General features: G+C 40.2%; 2 protein-coding genes across 2 annotated transcripts; one reads left to right on the forward strand and one right to left on the reverse strand.

The window, feature by feature from the left end:
- Positions 1-3,215: 3,215 nt before the first annotated feature.
- Positions 3,216-6,996, forward strand: LOC131222621 (probable serine/threonine-protein kinase WNK9). Its single transcript, XM_058217768.1, has 7 exons — positions 3,216-3,533; positions 3,703-3,740; positions 3,846-4,073; positions 4,198-4,418; positions 4,545-4,702; positions 4,785-5,229; positions 5,620-6,996. The coding sequence occupies exons 1-7, from the start codon at positions 3,465-3,467 to the stop codon at positions 6,774-6,776; spliced, it is 2,316 nt and encodes a 771-aa protein (XP_058073751.1). The 5' UTR covers positions 3,216-3,464; the 3' UTR covers positions 6,777-6,996.
- A 9,373-nt stretch (positions 6,997-16,369) lies between these two features.
- Positions 16,370-27,298, reverse strand: LOC131222623 (uncharacterized). The gene is made up of 6 exons (XM_058217769.1): positions 26,547-27,298; positions 26,352-26,454; positions 21,363-21,418; positions 18,373-18,537; positions 16,641-16,754; positions 16,370-16,557 (listed from the first exon to the last, which is right to left on the reverse strand). Exons 1-6 carry the CDS (start codon positions 27,222-27,224, stop codon positions 16,465-16,467), a joined length of 1,209 nt encoding a protein of 402 aa, XP_058073752.1. The 5' UTR covers positions 27,225-27,298; the 3' UTR covers positions 16,370-16,464.
- Positions 27,299-27,924: the final 626 nt, after the last annotated feature.

Consider the following 27,924-nt stretch of genomic DNA (forward strand, 5'->3'; position numbering starts at 1 on the left):
TGGGGTCCACTTGAGCTTTAGACCTGCCTAATTTTTTGGCCCATGCTCTAAAATGATCTCGAAAAATGGGTAGATGGTGTGGATATAGCCCACACATCATGGTGGCACCTATACAACTTGTTAACATTGGATAAAATTAGCACGAAACCCGATGCAATTCCATTGATCTAATTCCAAGCTTTTCCATTCTTCCCAAACATGGAGTGAAATCGTCACATGACCAGATGCAATTCCATCCCACCTAAGCCCATCTAATACCATGCCCCAAACACACCCTTAATGATCTTCATAATTCAAACATGACTTAAAATGGATGGTCCATATTAACCATAATAGGTGTGACTAATGACCTACCAATCCATCATGCAAATTCCCTCTTTCCTTAAATAAAAATAAAAATTAAAAGGAAATTTAAAAGGAAAAAGAAAAAGAAAAGACAAAGCTTTTGAATGGTTGACCCTTGCATTTTGATCAATGACAATGAAAATGAAAAACTGAGTCAACAAACAACCTTTTCAAATAAAATTTAAACGAAGTTTTCATAATTTGATTTTCACAAAAACATGCACCAAATTCCTTCCCCCTTCCCCCCCCCCAAAAAAAAAATAAAAAAAAATGCCAAGATCCTGATTGGCACTCCATCTTTGATGAGGAAATTGCATCACGCATTGTTTTTTTCTTTTACACACGCACTTACACTACAGTAGATTTTCACCGCAATGGATACTTGCAATAGGTATTTAAACCCATGACCTCTGGTTGAAACTCTCATGAGCCTACACACATTGCAAACATGGACTTCAACCTGTGCGGTCAAGTCATCGGGCCCATAGTGGAATAGGTCCAAAAATCTCATCAACAGATTAGATCTAAGACTTGAATCAGCAGCTGTAGAATGGACTAGTAAAAGTAAAACAGGCAGCTAACCAGAATCCAATGAGAGGAATTGGAAAAACTAAAATTGAGTACTGTTCCTGTGGACAAGCTCTCTCATTCCTTCTTATCATAGGATTTGACTAGATGGCAAGTTATTGCCAAACAAACCAATTAAATATTTTTTGGGATGCATGGGTCGTAATGCATTGGTGCTCCACGAGCATCACTATGATATATGTGTTTTGTACGCATCATTCACCTTCGTTGGCAACTCATTTCAGGGTACAAGCCCGAACATACACGTCCAAATCTTATGTAAGTCACACTACAAGAAAAAAAAAAACCCGGGAAAAACGATGAAACCAGCGGTTTGAAAGCCTACCATTAAAAACTTTTTGAGGCCACGAAAGTTTTAGATTGAGTGGGCTTTCAGTTGGCCTCCGTTTGGATGACAAAAAAACAATATGAGTTTTGAACCAAGCTAATATGTATGTTTTTTCCTTTATTAAGTATATGTGGGACCCTATCAGTAGGTTAGATGGCAAATAAATGTTACTGTGGGCATTAGGAAGTTTTTTTAATGGCGGGCGTTCAAGCACCACTGTTTCCCTGTGGTGTAGGATCTACCTCAATTTTAGGCTCATACCCTAAAATGAGCTGGGAAAATGAATGGACGGTGTGGATAAAATACATGCATCATAGTGGGGTCCACGGAGCACTGACTAGTAGCGATGTCGGTGCTGCAGGTCCGTACGCAATCCGCTTCCCTCTCGGGCTGTGCTAAATCCAACTACGAGCTCAAGAGTGGAATGGTCCAGATTTTCAAGTATTGCACGTGTACGGTTGGTAAGTCCGCCCGCGCGTGTACATCAGCACACGGCATACATACCCTCTACGCGCCATCTGCCCGCATCGCAGAAAAGTGTAATATCCAAGCCGTCCATCGGATGGCTCCGAATGTATAGATGGTTTCGCCCAACAATAAAGCTGGCCCACTCATCGGGTCCTTACTCTTACTCCGGTGGTAGACTCTAAGGAGTTTCAACACGGTTCGAGTACCCTTAGGCGGTGAAATTCCACTTACCAGGTTGGTCAGGATAACACAAACAGTTGAACGGATTATAAAACTTGGGTCAGGCTTTTCTCAGCCGTAACATTTCTTTCATGAATTGTGGGCGCGACTTGGCTGGCACCCGGAACCGCTATGTGGGTGGTACCCTGACCGTGGGGCCCACTTCGATGTATGTGTTTTATATCTACACCGTCCATCCGTTTTTACAACCCATATATGGTACGAGGTCAAAAAAGAAACAGATATAAATCTCAGGTTGTCCACAACCAGGAAGCAGTGGTGAATCAATGACCCTGTTTCCTGTAGTATGGTCCACCTGAGATTTGTATCAACTTCATTTTTAGCTTAATACCATAAAATGAGTTTTCAAAATGGATAGACGGCCTAGATATGCAACGCAAACATCGAGGGTGGCCACGGTCAGCATACCATCCACATAGCAGGTTGGGTCCCAGCCACGCCGTGCCCGTAAATTGTGACCCCTTTGACCGGTGAGAAAATGCGGTAGCCGGTAGAAGACGGACGCGGCTTCAGTGGATCCCGGGATTGGATCCACCGACTGTGGGTCCACTTTGAGGAACATGCATTCGTGCCGTTCTTCTGTTTTGACAACTCATTTTTAGGCAATCTTTTTGAAGCAGATCCCAATCTCAGGTGGATCATACTGCAGGAACCAGCGGTGATTAACCATTAAAAGCTTTTTTAAGTTAGAAAAGTTTTGAAGCTGATATTTTTGCTATTCCTTCATGCAGGTCTACTAACCTTATCAATAGCTTCTTGACAAATAAACATTCCGGTGGCTCTGGGAAGTTTTTAATGGTGGATATTCAATCACCATTGTGTCCTGTAGTGTGGTCCACCTAATATTTAGATCTGGTTCATTTTTTTGAATTATGCCCTAAAATAAACTTCAAAACGGATGAACGGCCTGGATGTAAGGTACATACATTACGGTGAGCCCCACACTCAGGGATCAACCGGAGCTTCGTCCGTACAAGATCAGCTAAATAGTGGTATACCCTCTAATCGATGGATTGGATCTCGTACGTATATATCATGGCACGTTTTGTGGAGTACACACGAGTTTCCTTGCACACACATGTGGACTTAGCAAAGTTTATTAAAGCGAGAGACGGGATTTCCAGATAAGATGTGGTCATGATCCTCGGCCAGTAGGGAGAATGGAGATTGGTGTTTTGTTTTTTGTTTTTTGTTTTTAATTTTTAATTTTTAATTCTATTTTTACAGCTGCTTTTGAGAGAGAGAGAGAGAGAGAGGGAGAGTATAGTTGTAAGGACAGTAGCGTCGTCTCTATTTGGATTTGTCCTGTTTTTGTCTTGATATCGATGGTCCGTACATCTCCCAAGCCTTCTATTGTATATGACTTGGAAATGCTTGGCCTTTGATGAACACATCCAGGCCTCTCTCTCTTTCTTTCTCTCTGAAATTGAAACAAGAAGACCTGCATTTTCTCTTTCATCTTTTCATGGTTTCCTGACAAAGAGATATTAGAACGATGGATCTAAAATCTCCTGAACTTGATTCTGATTTTGTTGAAGTTGATCCCACTGGTAGATATGGAAGGGTATACAGTCTTCTCATTCCCTCTTCTTCTTGCGGTGGTTGTTGTTGTTGTTGCTTTTTTCTTTTTCCCTTTTTTACTTTTTTTCTTTCTTTCTTTCTTTCTGTTTATTTATTTATTTATTTTTGGGGTAGAGTTTTGAATATTGGGTTGAATTTCTTTCTTGCCACAGTACAATGAAATCCTTGGAAAAGGAGCTTCCAAGACTGTGTATGCTCCTATTCTCAGATCACCAGCCTACCTTTTTCATTTTCCTATGTTTTTCTCATGTGGGTTCTTTTCGATTTTCTCTAATGTTGGTGGGTTTTGATGCAGGTACAGAGCCTTTGATGAATATGAAGGAATTGAGGTGGCATGGAACCAGGTGAAGCTGTATGACTTCTTACAGAGCCCTGAAGATCTAGAGAGGCTTTACTGTGAGATCCATCTCCTCAAGACCTTGAAACACAAGAACATCATGAAGTTCTACACCTCTTGGGTTGATACTGCTAACAGAAACATCAATTTCATCACTGAGATGTTCACCTCAGGCACCCTCAGACAGTAAGTTTTCTTCTTCTTCTTCTTGTTGCTGCTGTTGTTGATTTTTTTATTTTTATTTTTTATTTTTATTTTTATTTTTAATTTTGAGGTTGGGTTGGTTTGGATTGGTTTTGGGTGGTGGTAGGTATAGGCAAAAGCACAAGAGGGTGAACATAAGGGCAGTGAAGCATTGGTGTAGGCAGATCTTGAAAGGGCTTCTCTATCTGCATAGCCATGACCCACCTGTGATCCATAGAGATCTCAAGTGTGACAACATCTTTGTCAATGGTCATCAAGGTGAGGTCAAGATCGGGGATCTTGGCCTGGCTGCCATCCTCCGGAAATCTTATGCTGCTCATTGCGTCGGTCAGTTCCTGCCCATCTTAAGCTTCTATCAGATTGCCCAATGTATGGTTGATGCACGCATCGATCAGGCGATCATGAAATGGTTTGTGGTTAGTTGAGATTTGGGCAATATGTGATTTTATGCAGGCACACCAGAATTCATGGCCCCTGAGGTGTATGAAGAGGAGTATAACGAATTGGTCGACATCTACTCTTTTGGGATGTGTGTTTTGGAAATGGTTACCTTCGAATACCCATACAGCGAATGCACTCATCCAGCTCAGATCTACAAGAAAGTCATCTCTGTAAGAATCCCCATCAAACCATCTCTCTCGTAGATTTTCATTTCAAACCAGGCCTTGCTTTATCTGTTCCATTCTCCTACAGGGGAAAAAGCCTGAAGCATTGTATAAAGTCAAGGATCCTGAAGTTAGGCAATTCGTAGAGAAATGCTTGGTGACAGTGTCCTGGAGGCTCCCCGCCAAGGAGCTTTTGAAGGACCCATTTCTCCAACTAGATGATTTCGATTCCGATTCAAGGCTGGTTGAGTGTCAGAGAGACATCAATGAAATCAGCCCTCTTTTGAGGCAACCGCTTCTCGAACCTTATCATGATGGTAGCTCCTTGATCAATGGGTACTCTGGTTATCTCTCTCATGAATCCGATAATGGTTGGGATTATGAATATGATGTCACAGAGGATGAGCACCATGGGATTGATTTCTTCGCTGGCCAAGAGGATGAACCTTTGACGAATGTGGACATCACAATCAAGGGGAAGAGGAGAGATGATGATGGGATCTTTCTAAGGCTGAGGATTGCAGATAAAGAAGGTCAGTGATCGGAATTCTTCTTTTAGGGTGTCTTTGGATGCTCAATTGAACCAAATTGCATTGATTAAATTAGATATAAAGGAAGTGATCAATATGGGAAGTGGGTTCATTTTAATTCATAGCAATAACCCTAATTGCAATTCCATGTGTTTCAATCTCAAGTTGTGCTTGAATTGCTTATGGGGTCTGAGTCTCTCATAATGAATGGTGTGGGACTACACCCTCTTCAATCATATCCATCTTTTTTAATTGAGTTATTGCATTTCAATCTGATTGAGCATCCAGACGCAGTGTAATACCTTGAGCCTAATATCTTTTTGGGTCGTTCTATTTTTCTATGTCAAATTACCTGATGCAATATTGGACCCGTTACTACAATTCATTCTGCAGGCCGCATTCGCAACATCTACTTCCCTTTCGACATCGAAACTGATACCGCCTTGAGCGTTGCGACCGAAATGGTAGCGGAGCTAGATATAACTGATCAAGACGTGACAAAGATAGCAGAAATGATCGATGGTGAGATATCTTCCTTAGTGCCTGAATGGAAGCCAGGCCCAGGCATTGAAGAAGCCCCTGGCCCATCAACGCTGAACGTCTGCCACCATTGTGCCTCCAATGTTTCCTCAACTGGGTCCCTTCTCAACTTTCTCTCGTCGAACAATCCAGATGGCATGAACCCACAAAGTGTTCACTGTTCCCGCCTTGGATGTGCTGCTACGCATGGCCGGTTCGAGGAGATCACATACCAAATCGATGGGTCTGAGCATTGCGTGACAGAGTGTGCACCTGTCATTTCGAGTCAATCAAATGGCCTGCAGTACACAGATATTTGGGCTCAACAAGAAGGCCCTGATTTGAGCTCAGAAGGATCGGTGCAGATCCATTCAGATGAAGAAAATGATCAGCTGGATCAATCGGCATCCGCCAAAGATCAAAGCTTCTTAGAAATGAATAATCACGAAGAACCCGATGAAGGAAAATCTGTGGACCCAGTATGTTGTAGTTCAACAGGTGATCAGCATTTGGGGATCGCCGAATTGGGATGTCAATCTTCCCCCACAATCCATTCATCAACTTATGCCACATCCAACAACTATGGAAATGAGATTAGGCAGGAATTGAGACAGCTTAAAGCAAAGCACCAGATGGAACTAAGAGAACTCAGTAGTCAGCAGTTTGGAGAAACAGAGAAGGTTTTGTTGGACCCATCTCTGTCTTCTGGCAAAGCAGAACACAGAGTCAAAGATGGAGTTATGGGTTCTTCAGTTCCAGTGCCATTACAAGGAGAGGATAGACATCTTTTGAAATCCTTTGCTTCGGGTAACCAATTTTCTTACTATTTCATCCCTCATGACAGAAGAAACTTAGCTCCCATGAATAGCTGCCGCCCCAATTCGGAAACCCAAAGGGCCCAACATTGCGAGGCGACCAACCAGTGCAGTCGACACCCTGTGTTTACGACCAAGAATTTCTACACTGGAACCCTGCTTCCACAGCCTCTTCACAGATCAAAATCCCTTCCAGTCGATGCCGTCGATGTTTAGATCTTTAAGAGCCTTCGAATATATATAGTTTTTTCCCATCACACTACAGCTATGTATTTTTGCTTCGTCCTCAATTGGTTGTAGATTAGTTCGTATCCTCAATTGGTTGTAGGCGAATAGAAATGAATCCGAAGGTGGTTTGTCTTGGAAGTCATGAACAGATGTAATTTTTTTCCTACTTGTAGGAAGTTGAAAATCAGCATTTATTTGAGCTGATTCTTACATACATTGTCATTTTACCATAAATACCCTCTCCATTCACAGCCTTCGAACCTCCCTTGAGAACCTAAGAGCATTTTTGTGAGACAGTTTCATTAAGCTACATGTGGATATGCCATTGAAATTAAGACAAGCTCAAGGAGAGGAAACTGAAATCACAGTTCTCGATTTCCCATAATCATTATGCATCGAAATATGGAATTTTAGAGGCAAAATTCCATAATTTGGATTTCACCATGTAGCTGCCATTTACATGCCTTTGATAGGCCTTTAGGTGTTATTCTTCTCACCTTCTCTCCTCTATGGCAATCTCAAGCTGGGGAAATCTTCCTCGCCTTCTCTACTCTATGGCAATCTCCAGCTGAGGAAAAGTGCTGAAATGTGAGAAGAGTATTGGAACCAAGATTTCTATCTAAAGATGAGGAAGAAGAGTTTTAACCCATGACCACTACTCTCTCTCAGGTCTCCATACTCCAACGAACACCACTTATTAGACTACATGACAGAAAAGGCTAATATCGCCACCCTAATCGGGTTTACACGATCAATGACTGTGAGACTCACCGATGCTCATGCACTTGAGATCCAATGGCTACTTCAATTCAATTTGATAAAAACCGTTGATCTGTAATGGCTGACTTAATGGAGAAGTCTCCAGGGAAGCACCCAAATGCATTATTTTCATTTCTTGTCGAGTTTTGGAGCCACTGCCTTAGCATTTACAACAAGTGGCCCTCGCATTTCAGTTTCAGTCCTTTCAAGTCTAACCTTCAAATAGCATGTGTGATTTGGAGCCTGGCCTCTTAATTTCAATCAAGGTTTGAAAATCCAAGAATTGCAAGGGCCGAAATTGGAGACAGTCCCACGGGTCAATGTCTCAGCAAAAATATCTTTTGTTAATATAATTTGGGTGCTAGCAATATAGATTGCAGGCAATATCACAGCGCTGTGGATTGATATTTTGTAAGAAATTACATAATACTATCAAAATATAATATTTTAGTTACTTAATAAAACAACTATTTAATAATTAAACAGCTTAATTATTTAAATGATATATAGCTGTTATGGACTGGTATTCGGGTGAGGGTCTCTGCCGTTCTCAATTAACAAAAGAGAAGTTAAAAAAAAGAACACCCTAGCATAGATATATACTAGTAATTGAACTTAGATCATTTCTATATCATTTGTTACAATTCAATTCAACAAGGTGTCGAAAGTTTTTAATTGTTGCTCATTTCAGATAGGATTGTTACTTACAGCAAGGACATGAAGCAGACACTAAATGAATAATGTTCAATAGCTATAAAAGTATGTACGATACAGCTATGTGGATACAACCATATTCGTACAAGGCGGAGGTACCTTTGGGGTGTTGGTGTTCATGCATGTGGAGGCATCCACATATAGAGTTGAGGGTATTTCAGGATACATGTGCTTGTAATAAATACTATTAGTTGACATGTCAGTTGCTGGTTGGCTAGGAAGAGGATTTTCAACACCCCAACCGACCTCTACATGCACATCATTGCTAGTGGGGATCAACCATGTTCTACTTGCAAGATGGGACCCACATCATGGCACTTCAGGGTGGCACTGAATGGGTCGGTTGAAATAATTCCATGCATTTTTTGAAGAGTGAAAATGAGAGAATGTGACCCATGAACCTTCACCTTTGAATATAAAAGGGGTGACTCTGAACTGAAACCTCCTTTTTCTTTATTTTTCTTTTTCTTTTTTGAGTGATTAGTTTTATCTAGATCCTTTAAAGAAATAGTGGGTGACGATGGGAAGGATGTCTCTTTTGAATGATTGGAGCTCTCTCTCTCTCCCTCTCCCTCCCTCTCTCTCTAAATGATGAAATGGAGCACTGATAGGTTTGTCTCCTCAAAGGAAAAAGGTGGGTTTTGATGATGAAAACGGAGCACATGCACACAGATTCCTTCTACTTCGTAAAAAGTCTGTAGGTCCCCTCTTTGTTTTGGTTTGAACCTTAAAAACAAGAGAGGAAGCAATAAAGAAACTGCAGACTAAAAGCTTGGTTGCCCTACCAAGAAAACCAGACTTCCCAAGAAATCTCCCTTGAAGAAGGTCCTAGAAAACACTTGCACATGGCCTACTCGCAAGTACTAAGATTCAGCACATGTTCTTGTGGATAAGTAAATTTTCCGTGAACCCGGAAATAAAGTAGCGGGTGGGCTCCCAAACAGCAAATGCTCTCAACTGACCGTTATCTGTTCATGCGATATCAATTCTCATGTGGGTTGCTGCCTCTGATTTGAATGGGCTCATGAACATTCCGCCTTTGGCGCCGATGGTTCTTTCATGAACAAAAGCCCCTCCCTCCTAGTGTCGATTTTACTAAACTATAGTTGGTATGAAGTTGCATAGAATCATGAGATTTAACCATGATATTGTTATGAACCTGACCAATAAACCAACAGCGAACACGTCAAGCTACGTTCTTTAAACCATTAGGATTATAACATTCCACCATGCTCTGTACCCGACGTCCACAACAGCCCACTCTGTGGTGGCAGTTACTCTCCCCTCTATTCCAAGTAGCCCTTTCCAAAGGCATGGTGATTGCACTTTATTCAAGTAGCCTTTTTCACTTGGTGGCTGCACTCTTATTGCTTAGGTAGCCATTTACAATCCATAGTGACTATTACTGTGGTCCAAGCTGTCCTTTCCACACATTTCTCTTTCCGTGGCTCAAACATAGAATGTGGTGTTGTCTCTTATACAAATTGTTAAGAACTAACCAATACATTAAAGGCACTGGGACCCATGGAAAGCATCTAGACACTTTAAACCATTAGGATCATAATAGTTTTTTTTTTTTTGTTAGCTTGTTAGTACACCCCACTGTCAGTTCACACTTCACTGTTAGCCACCCCCACTAGGGATCGAAACCAATACCTCAGTGTTGAAACGGGGTATCTTTCACTCTGTCCACCACTTGAGCTATGTTTCAGGGTGTGGATCATAATAGATATGCTTCTTAGAACACATGCTTATTTATCTCAATTTTCCTTTTGTTATTTTATTTTATTTTAAAGTGGGAGTTCTTTGAGACCATATGTAGCCTCTCTACCAACAAAAACTGAAAGCTATATACGGCCCAAGGCAATGTTCTTAAGAAATCCACTCCGGCCAATGGTTTTGCAAGCTCATATTAGGACATATTCAAAAATTAGGTAGATCCAAAACTCAAAAGTCTATCATAATGCTTATATGTCCACCACTGAAATCTTTCAGAAGCCGATCATAATGCCTATATGTCATTCAAACCTATCATAAGGTTATTTACACTTGGATGAACTGAAGAAACAAATATCTGCCAGATCCAAAACTAATGGTAGGTGTTTGTATTCTCACTTTTTCCTACCGTGTGGCCATGGGAGTCTTGGATTTGCTTCTTAGGGCTACAAAACTTTGGATGAAGATGCGACTTATGTTTTCCTTTCAACCATATCTGTGTGACCTTATCAACAGGGCATATGGCAAATAAACACTACCATGTACTCTAGGAAGTCTTTAATGATTGCCCTTAAATGACCACTATTTTTTATAGTGTGGTCCACTTGAGATTTTTATCAGCTTCATCTTTTGCATCATGCCCTAAAGTAAGCTGGTAAAACAGATGGGACTGCGTGGATAGATAATGTATACAACGAGGTGGGCCCCATGGTCAGGGTCGCACCCACCTTTCTGGACACGGGTTGCAGCTAATCCGTGTATAGTTGAAAAGGTGCACACTTCTCAGAAGGAGATTGTATGGTGGCACAACACCACTTAGCTACATGGTGTCAGGCGCTGTGAGGCCCACCATGTTGTATGTGTTTTATATCCGTGCCGTCCATCCATTTTTTTCAACTCATTTTAAGGGATGAGACAAAAATAAAACAGATCTAAAGCTTAAATGAACCATGCAAGAGGAAATAGTGGTGGGGATAAACCTTTTAAGGCCTGTCGTAATGTTTATTTCCCATTCAAATAAAACATAAATAAATCTTGATACAAAACTTTTGTGGGTCACACTAAGTTTCAAGGAAATTTTATAAAACAATCCCTCCGATAACTTTTTAAATTACAAGCTGCCTCATTATTTTAGTTACTGTACCTTCTGTTAGTTTTCCGTAACCTCCGTCCGGTTAGATGTGTTTTTTTTTTTTCCCCTAAAATGACAAAAATGCCCTCCAATTAATGAGGATGCTTAAGAAAATTAAAAAGGGTAGCGGATTACTACTGAGGGTGATTCTATGGGCTCATCATGAATTTTGTGCTTTTATCAACGTTGTCCAAAATGAATCAGATAAAAAATCTCAGGTGGACCACACCACAGGAAAAGGTGGTAATTAAGTGGCCATTATTAAAAACTATCTAGAGGCCACAAAAGTTTTGGAACAATCTAATATATATGTTTTTCTTTCGTCCAATTCTATGTGACCTGATCAATAGGTTGGATGGCAAATAAACATTATAGTGAGCCTAGTAAGTTTTTAATGGTGAGTGTTCAATCACCATTGTTTACCTATGGCGTGGTCTACTTGAGATTTCAGCCTGGCTTATTCTTGGGCTCATACCATAAAACGATGTGAACAAATGAATGAACGGTGTGGATAATTTATGGTGGGCCCACAGAGCACCAACCGGTAGCCACCTTGCTGCTGGCTGCGTCACCTTCCATTAAAAAAGATATTTTAAAAGTCATTAATGAGCTGTTACTATTAAAAGAAAAGGAATCCAAGAGATTTCTCCCACGCGGATTGGGATGAGACGTGCCTACTGATCGGTTTTCTGTGAGCCTGACCATGATGTATCTCTGTTTTATCCAGGCCGTTCCATCCAATTTTCCACATCGCTCTAGGGCATGAACCAAAAATGAGGCAGATCCAAATCTTAAGTGGACCATACGGCATAAAATAAAATAGTGTTAATTGAATGTCCACCGTTAAAAACCTCTTGTGGAGTACAAAAGTTTTGAATCAAGTAGATATTTGTTTTTTTCCCTTTCATTCAAGTATGTGTGTCCATGTCAACAGGTTAAATGGGAAATAAACATCACGTGACCCTATGAAGCTTACAGCAGATTTGGATCTGCTAAATTTTTGGGTTCATGTCCTAAAAGGAACTGGAAAAATGGATGAACGGCGTGGATATACAATATATACAATACATACATTAAGGTGGGCCCAAGGTAAGGCCGCACCATGTTGGGGGCAACACCTAATCGGAAACTGATTGCGAGCTGAATAAACTCTGCAGAGCGCGCTGTAATATTGTATGTGTATTATCCCACCATCCATTCGTTTTATAGCTCACTTTAGGCAGTGATTTCAAAATAGAAGTATATCCAAAGCTCAAATGGGCCATACCGTAGGAATCAATGTAAATTGAACGCTTACATTGGAAATTTCTTCGATGCTGTGTAAGTTTTGAATCAAGCCGATATTTGAGTTTTCTTATCATTTATGTGTGTGACCTTATGAATAAGTTGGGTGACAAATAAACATCACTGTGGACCTTAGGAAGGCTTCAATGGTGGTGGACGTCATTATTCATACTGCTTCCTGTAGTGTGGTCCAGTTAAGCTTTGGATATGCTTCGATTTTAAGCCCAGACCTGAAAATGATCCTGAAAAACAGGTGAACGGCATGGATAAGACATATACATCTACGGTAGGCCCCATAAATTTTTCTACTGAGTTATGGAGAGGATCCACTTCCAATCCAAGAGCCTTTTGCAGCGGAGCCTTTTAACATGGACGGAGACTTCATACGGTGCTCTGTGGGCCACACCATGATATATGTGTTTTATCCGCACAGTACATCCATTTTGGGACATCATCTTATGGGATGAGCCCAAAAATGAGCAGATCTAAATCTCATGTGGACCACGACATAAGAAACAATGGTGATTGAACGCTTCACCATTAAAAAACTTAATGAGGAACCATGAAAGTTTTGGATGAAGCTGATATCTGTGCTTTCCCATCATCCAGGTCCGTGTGACCTAATCAACAGGTTGACGGAAAATAAACATTATAGTGGCCATAGGAAGTTTTTAGTGTTAGGCGTTCAATCACCCCTGTTTTCTGTTGTGTGTGGTCCATCTGAGATTTATATTTACATCATGTTTGGGCTCAAAAATCATAAGGAAAAATGGATGGACGCGGTGGATAAAACAGATACATTATGTGAGGCCATAGATCACCGACAAGGGACGCGGATTTCCCGGGAAAGCCTTCTGCAGGAAGTTACTGCACAAGGATGCTGGGTGAGGCCCACTGAAATGTATCTGAGAAATCCATTCCGTCCATCCATTTTCCGAGCTCACTTTAGGACGTACCACCAAAATTGAGGTGGATAAAAAACTCAAGTGGGTCAGGGAAATTTGGGAAAAGAAATTTCTACTGTTGAAACCTTCTTAGGCTCCACCTTGATGTTTATATACTATCCAAACCGTTTTTAAGGTCATTCCCAGGGGGATGAAGTGAAAACACTAAAAATACAGCCTGATACAAAACTTTTATGGCCATTAGAATGCTTCAACTGTGTTCACTGAATTCCCACTGTTTCATCTCGTCTGGCCCATTTGAATGTGGGATACACCTCACTTTTGGTCGCACATCCTAAAATGAGCTCTCAAAACAGAATTTCTCACAAACATTACGGTAGGCCCATCCAGCATCCTTGCGCAGGAACTTCATGGGAAAGGCTTTCGAAGGCCTTTCGCAGGAAATCCGCGTCCACCGACTTGTAGCAACGTCTCACTGCAATCCGCGTGAGAGAAAACTCTTGGAATTTTTTTTCCTTTTTAGGAATTTTTTTTATATAATAATAAGACATCATCGATGATGTTTACATCTATTTCCCTTTCAAATTTTTTTCAAGCAACCTCATTAATTCATTAATTGGTAGGCATTTTTGTTTTAACTTTACGGAAGTTTCAGAAAACTAACCGAAGGTACCCTTTTGATGATAACTTGATTAGTGAGGCAGTTTTATTGAAAATGTTATTTAAAAAAAGGTTTCAGGATGTAAATACCGTATTAATGAGGTACTATTTTGTAAAAATCCCAAATTTTAATGGTGATAGTTCAATTACCACTAGTTCCTTGGTGTGGTCCATTTGAGATTTTGATCCGCTTTAGTTTTGGGCGCATGCCCTGAAAAGAGCTTGCAAAACGGATGAACCGCACGAATAAAACACAGATATCATGGTAGGCCATACAGTGATAGATGGTGTTGGGTCATCATGCAATCCGCATCCATATTTTGGGGTAAGAATTTGCCAAATGTGATCTTTTAACCCAACCAGGCATCCGGTTGGGTGGAGAACGTTGCATGTTAGTATTTCACATGTGGAACTCATCACCATGACCTTGTGAAATCCACTCCGTTCATCAGTTTCACCAACACATGTTAGGATATTATCCCAAAAAAAGCAAATTCAAAACTTGTGTGGGTCTCAGGGTAGGAAAAAGTGAGAATATAAACGCCTACCATTAAACCTATTTGGGGCCAAATAAGTTGTGGGTCAAGGTGATATTTGTTTCTCCAGTTCATTGCAGTGTAAATAACCTTATGAGCAGTTTGAATGACATAAGCATTATGATGGGCATTTACATTCTCACTTTTCCTGTCGTGTGGCCAAAACTCTACTAGGGTTTTGGATCTACCTGACGTTTGGAACTGTGTCCTAATATGAGCTTGTAAAACCGATGGATGGTAAATATCTCAAGAGCATCATGTTGGGCCTCATATAGTCTTCAGTTTTTGTCAGAGCTTTTCACATCCTTTCAGTACAATCAGAGGAAACTTTTGGTAAATTGACAGCGTCAAAGAACTTTAATGGAATATCACACTTTTGGAAGAATTTTCAAGTAAAACCTCCTTTCTTATAAAGATATTGAATTCACTGGGAACAAAAGACCGAAAAAAGAAAAACAAAACAACAAAAGAGAGAGAATGAGAAAAGAGAACAAACCCAACCCCAATTACAAGGGAGAAGCCCAAACCCCAAGACTAAAACCAACAACCAGCTAATTAAGATGACCAATCCCTAATACAAAGCTTAACCCTCTTAGCAATCAGAAAGAAAAAAAGAAAAGAATATATATATATATATATATATATATATATATATATATATATATATATATATATATATATATCCCATGCCACATGCCACATGCCAAGATTGAAACAACCCTTCCGTGGAATTAGGCATCACACAAGGTACATTGAACAAAGTCACGACTTTATCTCATTTTTCTTTTTTAGTATAATTGTCAAAATCCTACAATTTACTTTTCAAATTATACCTGCTCATCTATTTTAAACTTCCCTTGGCTTTCATTTTATGTTTTTAAATTGGTGGGGCTTTAAGAATTGTTTAAAAAAGATAAATAATTTCATTTTGTTCTTTATGAGAGATTAAACGATATATATTTGCTAATGTTAAATTATGGGGCTTTTTCTATGATTTCTAATTTCTTAACGGGTCAAAACACCAAATTGATGTATAACTTATCTGGAATGTTTTTATCGATGGTTATAATAATGTTGACCTATATGTATTGTGGAATGATGGTTAGAAATAACCAAAAAAATAAATAAATGTCAGTTATACATAATCAAATGCAGTTTTTTCAACTGGGTACTACATTCAAGAATGATAAAAAGAACATAAATTATTTAAAAAATCCTTGTATGTTTTTACAGAAATTTTCTTGAAAGACGAAATGAAGGAAACATTAGAATCCTTTAACACCATCACAACACAATATTACTGGATGCATATTGATGGCAAAAGGACAATCGATGAGTTTTTAAGTTCTCTTTTTCTGATTTAATTATTTTCAGATTTTTTTCAATTAAAATAATAATTTAAAAAAAAAACATAAAAGATCTTACAATTTACAATATGATTTGCAATTTGATACGATTCGACCCCTATAACAGTTTGGGATGTGATAATGATTTTGACACCTTTTTTCTAGTAATGGCAAGTCAGTGTAATTCATAAGGGCACAACCCTGCCACATTTTACAGAAATGAGAAGGGAGCATATTCGTTCAATTAGCAGAACTTTGGATAATAAGATGAACCTTTGGTCAAAGTAGTATCCTTAGGGGCACTTGGAACCGAATTGTGCAAATTTCAATATAAAAATATAAAAATGTTGATCCAGAAATGTAATAAAGCAGTGAACTGTAAGGACTGATTTGGATGAACTCTAATTTCCAGGCCAAAAAGATGTAGAGCAGTATGCTCCCAGGAGGGGGGGGGGGGGGGGGAAGGCTTGCTTTAGAAGATAAGACCAGCCTGCTTGTAACTGTAAAAATACTGTACAAAATGTAGACATTCACTCTTCCTACAAATACTGCTGGGATCCTAAATCAGCTATATATATACCTCTTGTATGTTGTAAACCAATACAAAAGTTGAATCATCCATCTTCACAGGGGCCTCAGAAGCGGGTAATCTTCCAGTAGTTCCCGTTCCGTCAGTGTGTCATTTTCATTCTGAGGAGTCCAGAGCACCTCGACCGCCTGCATGGATTTCTGCAAATGTAAGTCTGAATCATGGTATTAAAAACAAAAGCTGCCATGTCCAGAATCTTCCTTCTTTTTACCAGAGTTTTGCTGGAAGGTATGGATCCCAGCTTTTGCAATGCCTCCTTCAGATCTGCACTCCCATTGATGACAGGTAGTTTATGCACCCCCTCGGCAGCCACCAGGATTGTTATCTGGAAATGGGAAGATGTCAGGCCAAAAGGAACACAGTAGTAAAAATAATAAAGAAACTCTCTCAATGGAATATCGCTGAAAAATGAAACACTATCAAGTCAATGGATCCTTCATGCGTGATTGTATGTGGAAATAAATTTTTTTTTTTTTTAAGTACCATGCATCCCCATCACCATAGCCTTCATCCTAGCTACTAGTGTCATACATTTAATAAAATATATCACAGAACTAGTTAACACTTGCCAACCGTAAAAAGACCTATGCAACTGCCACGAGTGTTGTTGTAATCAACTTTGCAAAATTTTGTTAATGGAATTTTGCAGCAACAAGGGCTATGATAATGTAAGACAGAAAACTACGTCACAGAGAAAAACAAGTGCTTCTCTCATGATTTGACAGATACTGATATAGTTTATTAATGTTCTGCAGTGCAGCTTGACTTGGCACCTTTATGCAAGCTCGTCAGTGCAGCGAACGGTTCTTCACTTAGTAAAGCTACCAGCCATTGGTCAATGACCACTTTTCTCGTCTCGCCCAGATTGCAGCATAGGGAATGGCAAAAATGAGTATATTCTGTCCTCAACTTGAGGACCATGTCCATGGTGAATCAGCAAAGAGATCGCCAACAAAAGGGTCACCAAAACTGTCAGTGGGTAGGATTGTCAACCACGGGAATGCAAAAATTCCATGAATCTAATCAGCGGAAGAATGATCATGCACCATCAGCTACATGCGGGATGATAGCTGCAATGAACTCAAGCTAAGAGAATAGATTCTCAGGTAAATATTTTCAAAAACCAAAAGACAATCCTCTCTGCACAAAGAGGCATTTTTTATTAACACTTAAACCAATAGAAAACTTCCACATGAATCCAACCAATCAAAACCTTCTCCTGCACTAAACAACCATTCCAATTCATTCTTAAAGCTCACTGACCAATCAAAAGCAAACCCTGAAAACAGCAAAGCGAAAACAAAGGCACGAAAATTGGAAACTTGGTGGGGTCCATGTGCATAAGGCTACATAACTCGAGAACCAACACTCTTTTTGACACATCCCCACATAGCTTCACTAATGCAGGGGTGTTTTCACACCGGGCTCGAGTGGGGTGGCCTGTGTGAAGAGGGGGCACACTCGGGGTGGGCGGCCTGTGTAAGGCGGGTGGCTTGTGTGAGGCGGGACCCATGTGAAGTGGGGCCCACAAGGGGGGTCCGGCCACGGGCCTGACCTGGGCTAACCTTCTATGGGCTTGGCACGGCGGAGGAATAGGGAAAGCAGTTTGCGATGATGTGGAACATATGGGGGGAGCAGAATAGCTGCTGTTTCCTAAATAGGCAGAGAGTATTGGAGGAGCTAGCGTCAAAGGTGAAGAGGGAAGTACTGGAGTGGGCATCCAGTTTGAAGGATGTTGATGTTTGTAAGTAAAGTCTTTGTTTGGATTGTAATTATTAGGGCTATATTTTTTAGGCCTTGGCTAGTGTCAAGGTTGTATTTTAATATATATAAAAAATCAGTTGTCCTTCCAAAAAAAAAAAAAGCACTCAAATACTTTTAAATAGAGGGAAAAAAAAATGTTGCTTATCTTTTCTATTATTAAAAAGAAAGAAAAAAAGTACCACAATGTATTCATTGCTGAATCCTTTAGATCTCTGGCTTGTTGTGCTTTGCTTCTTAATGCTGTTAACATTGACAAGTGTCTCTTCGTCGAATTTCCCTCGTTCTTCAATGGAAAGTTGATTGAAGCGCTTCTCTCCATCCTCTATGCTGCGTTTTACATCCACCTGCAAATGCAGGAATCGAAGTTCACATGCATGTTTTGGAACTTCAGCACCTAGTAAATGAATTTGACAATGGGAGCTCAAATGGACCTTCTACAACAAGCATTCCATATACAGGTTTAAAATAAACGCATAAGTAATCTTTCAAAAAAAAAAAAAAACACACAAGTAATTTTACATTGGCATTATTGATAGAAAAGGAATGGTACAAGAGCAGTAGCAAAAAAAAAAAAAAAAAACTAAGAGCTTTTCTTATGGAAGTAAACCATTGAAAAGAGAGAATGGTCAGAGCGCTCAATAATGCTCAAAACTATACATCTCATCTAAAAATTACGTGAATGCCATTCTATGCCTAAGTGAGAGTCTGACAAATGTTTGCTCATCAGCAAGCTCATTCAAAAGTTTAACACAAATGAACACCTCACAGCCCAAGATCGCTGTACCAAACAGAGCAGCTATTCACCTGAAAGTAGAAATATAGGCATCATCAAAACAATTTACTAGTGATCCCATCACAAGAGAGAGAGGAGGAGGAGGAGGGGGTTCGGCTACAGAAATCTCATTCCCCCATTCCACTCTATCAAGGACCAAATCCTCAGTTAAACCACAGGTCATCAAAGCTTTTCTTCTGTTCTTCCTACCTTCACCCACATCTTTTTGGGCCTTCCTTTCCCCTTTAAGAGCCTTCCACTTGGCAGGGTAGTCAATCATGGTAACAGCGACTACACAGGCCATTTCTTTTTCCACAATCGAGCGTTATGGCCCCGTATCTCATAAGGGGCACCACCACTACAATTACGTAACAGCCATTACGGCCATAACTGTTTTTAAGGTTCTTGGTCTACGTTGCATATGGTCAAACCATCCATCTACTTTCCCTTACCTTGTTACCTACTGGTGCTATTTCTGCGTCCCCTGGAATGCATTCATTTCCAATTCTTTTCTTCCTCATCTTGTCACTCGTCCATCTCAACATCTTCATTTCAGCCACACTCAATCTATGAACATGTTTTCCTTGACTTCCAACATTTTGTGTCTTACAGCTATCCTATAAAATATCCCATCTAGTTTGATTGGTATGCAGCAATCACATAAACTCCAGAGGCACTCTTCACTTCACCCACCGAGCTCTAATTCTATGAGAAACATATATTTTTAATCTCTTTGCTCTCATGAATTGTCAATATCGAAAATGGTCATTTTGAGATACCTCTTGGTCGGCAATCTCAACTAATTCCTTGCATCCACTCCTATTGTTACTATAATTACATTCCATACACTCTGTTTTAGTCCAACTATTTTTAAAGCATCCCTCCATAGTTATCTTTTGAAGGAAAAAAAGCATCCCTCCATGGTTCATGTGTTTCTAAAGTTGCATTCCAGCCATCTACTCTATTCTAACTAAAACTTCATTCCATATACTCTGTTTTAGTTAACTGATTTAAAACAGAGTGTATGGAATGCAGGTTCGTGCATATCTATATTAGTGGTTCACACTAGAGTTGCACATATTTATACATTGTCCCAGAAAAAGTAACAAATAACAATAATAAGAAGAGTGAAATTCAATTCAATAGTCTACATGGAAGTGCTGTATTGGATCACATCTTATAAACCTTTAGCTGTCAAAAGTCCTGTGAATATGCAATATACTAAAGTCAGGCCTCCCACAATGGGATAAGATCTCACTTTAGTTATTCACAACCCTCTAAGGAATGCCTTTGGCCAGTTTACTTATGTCATTGCATGGACAACACCTATCTCTGACTCAGTTGCTGCATTCTATCAACAAAGGCCAAATGTGGGGACTTCAATCCGTGCCATATTGATACCATAAAGACCAAAAATTCAAGTCCATTTTAAAGACTACGGGCCTGTTTGGTAGATGGCTAAAAATGAGTTGATCTCATTATAGTTAACAGTAATGATGTATTAGAGATCCTGATCTCTAATATATGGTTATTGTTAACAATAGGCTATTATGTATAAGCGAGCAGGATTATGAGAGTTCACTAAAATGAGATCAGCTCATTTTTAGGCCTACCAAACAGAGCCTTAAGATTATTGTAAGCAGAGTGGGCAATTCCATTACTGAGTCATATAACACGATAAAACTCTGTTGATTTTACTGGTGAGATACCATGCTACATTTTCAAAATTCCAGTCTTTGATGGCCAGACGCAGACCAGCACAGATGTGGAGAGCAGGGATATGACTCTTCATTCTCCATAATACAGGACATACAGTTACATATATCCTATCCATGACACGCCTATGCAGTAGCATGCATATTTAGTTTTATGACTTCCCTAAGAATGATTCTGCACCATGCTATTATTGTAGTATTATCAAACCTAGTATTATTTTGTAGTCTTAACAGCATGCTACATCTCATGGAAATATTAACATTTACAGAAACTTTTGAGTAGATTATTCGCAGCATTCATTTTATATTTTTTTTCATGATAAGAGTAGCAAAATTGTTAACCTAGTGCAGTGGGACATAATTGGGCTGGTTCATATAAAGTATCCGGTACCAATATCAGAACCATATCATGTCGACACCAGTATGCTGAGCATATAAGTCTCTGAGTATCTCAACAAGGAACTGTTTAAATTTCCAAATTCCAACATAGGAAACAGAGAAAATATAGAACCAACGAGTTCAATTTGTGATGTTTATAACATCTTTAATGAGGTCTTCACAACTTTATTTAAATACAGAGGATTGATATGCAATGCTATTAACCTTGGGAGATGAAAACAGTTATCATTTTCATAAGCACAGTATGTTCTTGGAAATTGTTGAAGGAGAAGAATTAGCTTACAGATGAGTAACCAGAGATGCAACAATCTGGATGTCGAAGTAGAGCTAATGCCGTCTCTGCAACAAATATACAAAGAAATGCTCATGAGCAATATAAAAGAAGAGGATAAAAGCATCTAAAATCTCATACATGAAAACTTTTGTTTGAGGAACCCTTCTCTCTTTTTCTTTTCTTTTTTCTTTTCTTTTTTTCTTTTTTTGAAGATTTATGGAAGTATTTATTGAGAAAGCACCAAGCTGGCACAAAGTAACTATAACCTAAGCAAAAAAGAAAATTTACAATCTTAAGAGGCACATTCCACTACTAAAAGCCTTGCTTTGGACCCGACCTCCTCAACCTTGAATGACATATTCCGGAAGCACCTTCCATTTCAGACTAGTAAACAAAAGAACATATTCTTATTATCTCTTTGGGCAGCAAGGAATTGATATTAGACCAAAACCTAGTCAAGTTGGTTTCACTGGAGAGTGAAATGAGTAAGCACCAGAGCACACTTTCCAGGTAAGGTTTCCAAAGTTGACACACTTTTTGGCGAGGAGTAACGTATTGGTCCCTGGGTGGGTCACACTCTGAAACCAACTTTTAATTCTTTGTTAAGCAGACATTGCTACACCTAAGGTTGTCAGTTGTCACCACAATCCCATACATTCCAAGGCACTCATACCAAAAATTAATATGAGCACAACTATTTGAGGCTTTGATCAATATCAGTTTTAGGTCCCCTCCTAGATAAGCCCATAAAATTAGATGTCTCTAGAACCCTTCAAATAAGTGCAGTTGTGGTTGGGGGACAAAGGAATAGGCAAGAAAGGGGTCATAGAAAGCAAAAATAATAAATTTACATACTCATACCACAGAGGGTGGAAATGAAGGAAATGATGAAAGATCATATGGTGATGAAAGTAGTATCAATGCTAAAGGATTTGGCAATGATAGCCGAGGCAACAATTATATAGGTTGAATTACACGCATAGTAACAAAGTCAAAACCACCCTAAGGGACATGTTGGTATCATATAAATTATGAATCAGAAACCCTGTTCCAAAGTATTGGTATCACATTATGTATCTCCTGTTGGAGTACATGCCCTGAAAAACCAAATTAAGCCCTAAATCCACTAGCCATGTGGATGGATAGGGCTGATCCTGTCATAGATCAAGATGACCATGGTCCCACATGGACATCCTAATACACATTAGTGCTTGTGTCACATTGAACTTATATGTATATGGGTTACTTGAGGAATGAGTTCTCTAAAAGTCCTTGGGAACTTGAAAATAGATATGGCAGTCATTGACCAGGAAGGGTTGTGATCCATGAATCCCAGTACCCTATTTGGAGTTTGGACCATGATCATCACAAGAACGTAGGACACACCTGTGAACATTCTATGATGAGATATATGGTCATCCTGTATGAGGTGACTAACTTGGGTCAGGTTGGACAGTCCCCACCATTAAGGAACCAACTTGGTGTTGGTGTACATTCGCCCTTAACCCACATAGGACTGTAAGTGTGCCATGGATACATGATCTAGGCTAGCACCTTCTAATGCAGGGGCATTTTCACACTGGGCTCGAGTGGGGTAGCCAGTGGGATGTGAGGACACACTCGGGGTAGGTGACCCATGTAATTTGGGGCCCACGGAGGAGGTTTCGTGTTTGAGACTCCTCACCAGGGATGATTAATGCGCATTTCACACCGGGCTCGAGTGGGGTAGCATGTGGGATGCGGGGACACACTCGGGGTGGGAAGCCCATGTGATTTGGGGCCCACGAGGGGGGTTCGGCCGAGGTCCTAACCCATGAGATGTGGGGCCTGGGTTATAAGATAAATGGATTAATTCGTCATACTCTAACAGTTCGAGCTTTTAGAGCAAGTGGTTAATTGTCCTGCATCAAATTGGTATCAGAGCGGGAGGTCTCGTATTCTAGACTCCTCACCGGGGGTGATTAATGCAAGGGCATTTTCACACCTGACTCGAGTGGGGTAGCCCGTAGGATGCGGGGACACACTTGGGGTGGGCGGCCCATGTGATTTGGGGCCCACGAGAGGGGTTCGGCCAAGGTCCTAACCCATGAGATGTGGGGCCTGGGTTATGAGATAAAGGGATTAATTCGCCATACTCTAACAGTTCGAGTTTTTAAAGCAAGTGGTTAATTGTCCTGCATCACCTTCGGTCATTTACATTAGTTGGATGGAGTTCAAGTCACTAGTCTAAAGGCCCATTTGCCTGGACTAGATGATCATGACTTGATATTGCATGAAATTCATTAATCCTTAGACCTCACAACCCTGACTAGTAGGCTTTGGCTCTCCCTACAAGGTTATCATGCGGCCACTTAAAAGTGAATATGGTTGGATACTTCCATCAAGAACCGTTGAGTATTGCACAGGCCAACATGGGGATCCATTGGGTTTTACCTAAGGACATTCCTACTAGGCTACCATGTGGCTATTTAAAGTGAACGTGACTAGGTACTTCCATCAGGAGTCGTTGATTCTTGCATGGGCCAACATGGGGATCCACTTGGTAAGGACTAATGCTTGGCTAGATCTATTAGATCAAAGACTCATCAATTGATTTTTCCATTGGGCCTGGTACTTGAAATGTTTTAATCAACTTTCAAATGTTTTCAACTTTTGAAGTTTTGTTTTTAACCATTAAAACTGCTTTGATCGCACTTGATGATGATCTGATAGCCCAGATCTTGTGGTCCATTATTTAATCGACATGGGATATAGAACGTTAGCAGATGGCCATGACAGTGGAAGGATTAGATCACGAGTACATGAATGGATGGGCAAATCGAGGAACTTCCCTCATGGTAGGTTACAAAGTAGTTCATAGGGTAGCAAAAGCACAATACTGGATGTGCCCTTGAAACATTAAATCCTCCTCCATATATATGATCCTATTCCAGAGAGGAGAACCATAGAGATGGCCCTAGACATCCTCACCCCTTGAGACATGTGCAAAGAGAAAAGAGAGTGTCAAGAGAAAAAAGGAGATTTCATCTACATCCCTTCTCCTTCATCCTCACACGTGTGATCGCATGTGGTCCACCTTTTTGTATAACATGCGTCGATCTTGGCACCTACTAGATAAATTGACAGGGGCTTTCTCAACTCTTCACATTAGGATAGATCCACGAGAGACCTCCTATGTTAGAGGATCGACAAAATCAAAGATCTTTACACTACAACCTTTGATACAGGTATGATCTAAACCATCTATAAGTTAGATTTAATTAGAAATCCAATATGACCGTCATTGAGAGGTGTTGGATGGACATGATTTTTTTCTTTTAGACTGGAGAAAAAGTTTTAGTGCACAATGTCCAATCAAAACCCATCATCTACCCTCTTGGGATACAAAAATATAGTGGAAAACATCAGGAAATATTGAAGGTACCACGCAATGTATTTCAATTTTAGGTAAACACTGGGAAAACATTAGGGAAACAGCTGCACAATGTCCAACTAAAACCCATCATCTCCCCCCTTGGGATACAAAAATATAGTGGAAAACGTCAGGAAATATTGCATGTACCACACAATGTATTGCAATTTTAGGTAAGCATTGGGAAAACTTTAGAGAAATAGTGGAATTTTTCAGTGAAACTTTAGGAAATGCAAAAAGGCATGTGATTACACGCTTTGGACTCAAAACATCATAAAGAAATTCATGCATAATAGCTTTCCATTGTTTAGGAGACAAAACCATGCAAATTTAACCACAAGTGATGCAATTATATCCAAAATCATCATCATTATCATCGTCATCTAAGTCTTCTCTCAACTAATTGGGTCCAGCAATGTTACATCCAAAATGAGTTCATATTATTCAAATGCCACCCACTATATATCGTTCAGTCATTCATATGAAATGTCATCTCATTCAAACTATTATTCAATTTTCTAATAGAAATATGCAAGGGGTCACCCATTGTATACCTCTATTAAATATTTCTTAAACGTATTTTAATAATTATAAATATTTTTGTCCAAAAGAAATGAAAGATTGTGGCCAATATATGATTGGCCTATGCTCTTCATTCATCGACATATATTTTTCCACACTTGAATTACAATTTTAAACAGTGAAAACAGAAGAAACATAGTGTTTGATGCAAAACAACGCAAGTAGAGTTGCTAAAAAACACTGAGGAACATATTCCCAAAAAATTGCCAAAAAGAATTTATTTTTATTTATTTTTTTAGTTTAAATTTTTTGAAATTATCCAATCTTCAGACAGTGTATTCATACATGCAGCATCCTGATATCTCATTATGTATCAACGATATCATTGTCGAAGCATTATAATTTTTGTATTCCAGGACTATCATATACGCACCCATTACCAAGATATTGAGCGATATTGAAAGTACACGGAACAAAGATAGCAAAAACGAGCTTTCTTTTGATCAGTAGGTAACATGCTCCGACAGAGACATGCTCGAATGCACCTTTAGGATGTGTTTGGTGGCACTAGCAAGTTGAACTACAATTATTAGAATGATAAAGTGGAACGACCACATTGTTTCCCTTTGTTAGCATCCATAGCGAGGATCTGAGCTCCAAATTACAACTAGTTTATTCTCAAGTTGGGATCGAAAGTAATGTACCAACAATTCAAAGGATATGTCATCACTAATAAAATTAGGAAACATCATTAAACTTTGCCATCTCCCCTTAATTAACCAAATGTTTGTGATTCAGTTCCCTCGTCCATCCAAACAAAACTGTAAGAGCTATTCACTTTCCATTGGAATCTCTTTGTGGTTCAATACAAATACAATACTAAATCACTAAAAAGACAACCATAAGATAACTGTTCTACTGAAATTCTTGGAGTAAAATGCAAGCAACTGCTTATTCATGCAATGCAACAGAACTCAAAGAACAAAACCAAAACTTATGAAATTACGATTTCAAAAGAAAAACAGAGAAGGGAACTCAAGAACCACGTATGTTAACAGAATTACCTGTTAACACATAACTCAACCCCTCCGAAGTAGATGTATCGGCCGTCTGCGCAATCCGATCAAGATCTTTTTGGAATGACCGGGCCATGCCCAATAACCCAACCTATCATTCAGCAATCAACCGCACCATGTATAAACAAAACAAGAATCTAAATTCAAATACAACAGGAAGCAAGACAACAATCATAGCAATACCTGAAGCTTGAGAACACTGGTCTTCTGTGTCGCAGTAAGAACACCTCCACCATCCGACCGATCAGAAAGGAACCCCGACACCAAAATGGCCGCAGCAAAACCCATCATCAGCACAAAGAAGCCCGATCCGGCACCCACCCCAACACCGACGGCAGGCCCCATGTAAAACCCCCCGCCACCCCCGAACGGCGTCGGGGCGTAGTACGGCACCGAGTAAGAGAACCCAGGTCGGCTCGAGGGCGGGACCGAGTAGCTCCTTGACGAGGAGGAAGACGACGATGACGACGAGAATGCCCGCCCGCCCACCCTCCCGCCGGAAGCTGCGAGCGCCGAATGCGGGTCGTAGGTCAGGAGGACCCCCAAAAGGACGGCTGCGATCGCCGGCTTCTGCAGCGATTTCAGGGTCTTGAAAACGGCATCGAGAATCGCTTGGAAGGGATTGCGTTGCTCTCTTGGAGGGGATTCAATCTTCTTCGAGGAGTTGGAGCATTTGATAGGAGGAGGGTTGGGTTTGGAGAATCTGACGATAGGCTTGGAGGAGGTTAAGGTCAGACGCGTCTGACGGTAAGACCGTATTGGGAGACTCTGTAAGAGAGGATTCCATTTCAGAGAGAGAGGCTTTGCGTTTGGGAAGAATGAAGGGATTGGTTCGAGTAGTGAAGCAGTAGCTGCAGCCATCAATGGATTGTTGGGAATCTCTCGATTTGTTTTTTTTTTTTTTTTTCCCTGTTATTTTCTTTTTCTGTTATTGAGAAGGCGGTTGGATGGATTTTCAGGAGGGAAATGGATTAGGGATATTTTGGTCGATGGGAATCCAGGGGTGGGCCAGCAAGGTCGATTTGGACGAGTGACAACCGTGCATCTGGCGGGGGATATGTACCTCATATCCTGAAGGGCAGTATCTACCCGAGAAACGATCACAGCCGCTGTATGTGAAGTTTAACATACAGACATTTCCTTGCGCTAATTTTTTAGGTGCATAGAATATCCGATCTGTGGAAAAGGTGGACCACTCATAATGATCATTTGGGATAGAAATCAGGCTGATTCCCTTAATAGGTGGGCCACGACAGTACTTGGGATCGTAGCATCGTCTTTCGATTGATTTTGACGGTTGTATTCTGATCCATAAGTAAACGGGCCTGTTTTTTTCACCAGGTGGTCACCATTATGTCACCCACCTTGGGGTCGGATTGGATTTTCCATACATTTGGCACGTTGGCAGAAAGAAATGGCTTTACGTGAAAGTTCACATACAGCTGCTGTTTGTGATCATTTCCCTCTCTTTCCTCGTGTGGTATGTGTCGTGTGATGATCTAGCCCCACGCGGTGCTCTCTACTCTCCACACGAGGCGCACGTGCTAACCTTGCAAATGTG

This window comes from Magnolia sinica, chromosome 13 (genome assembly GCF_029962835.1).
Source record: "Magnolia sinica isolate HGM2019 chromosome 13, MsV1, whole genome shotgun sequence".
Classification (NCBI taxonomy): Eukaryota; Viridiplantae; Streptophyta; class Magnoliopsida; order Magnoliales; family Magnoliaceae; genus Magnolia; species Magnolia sinica.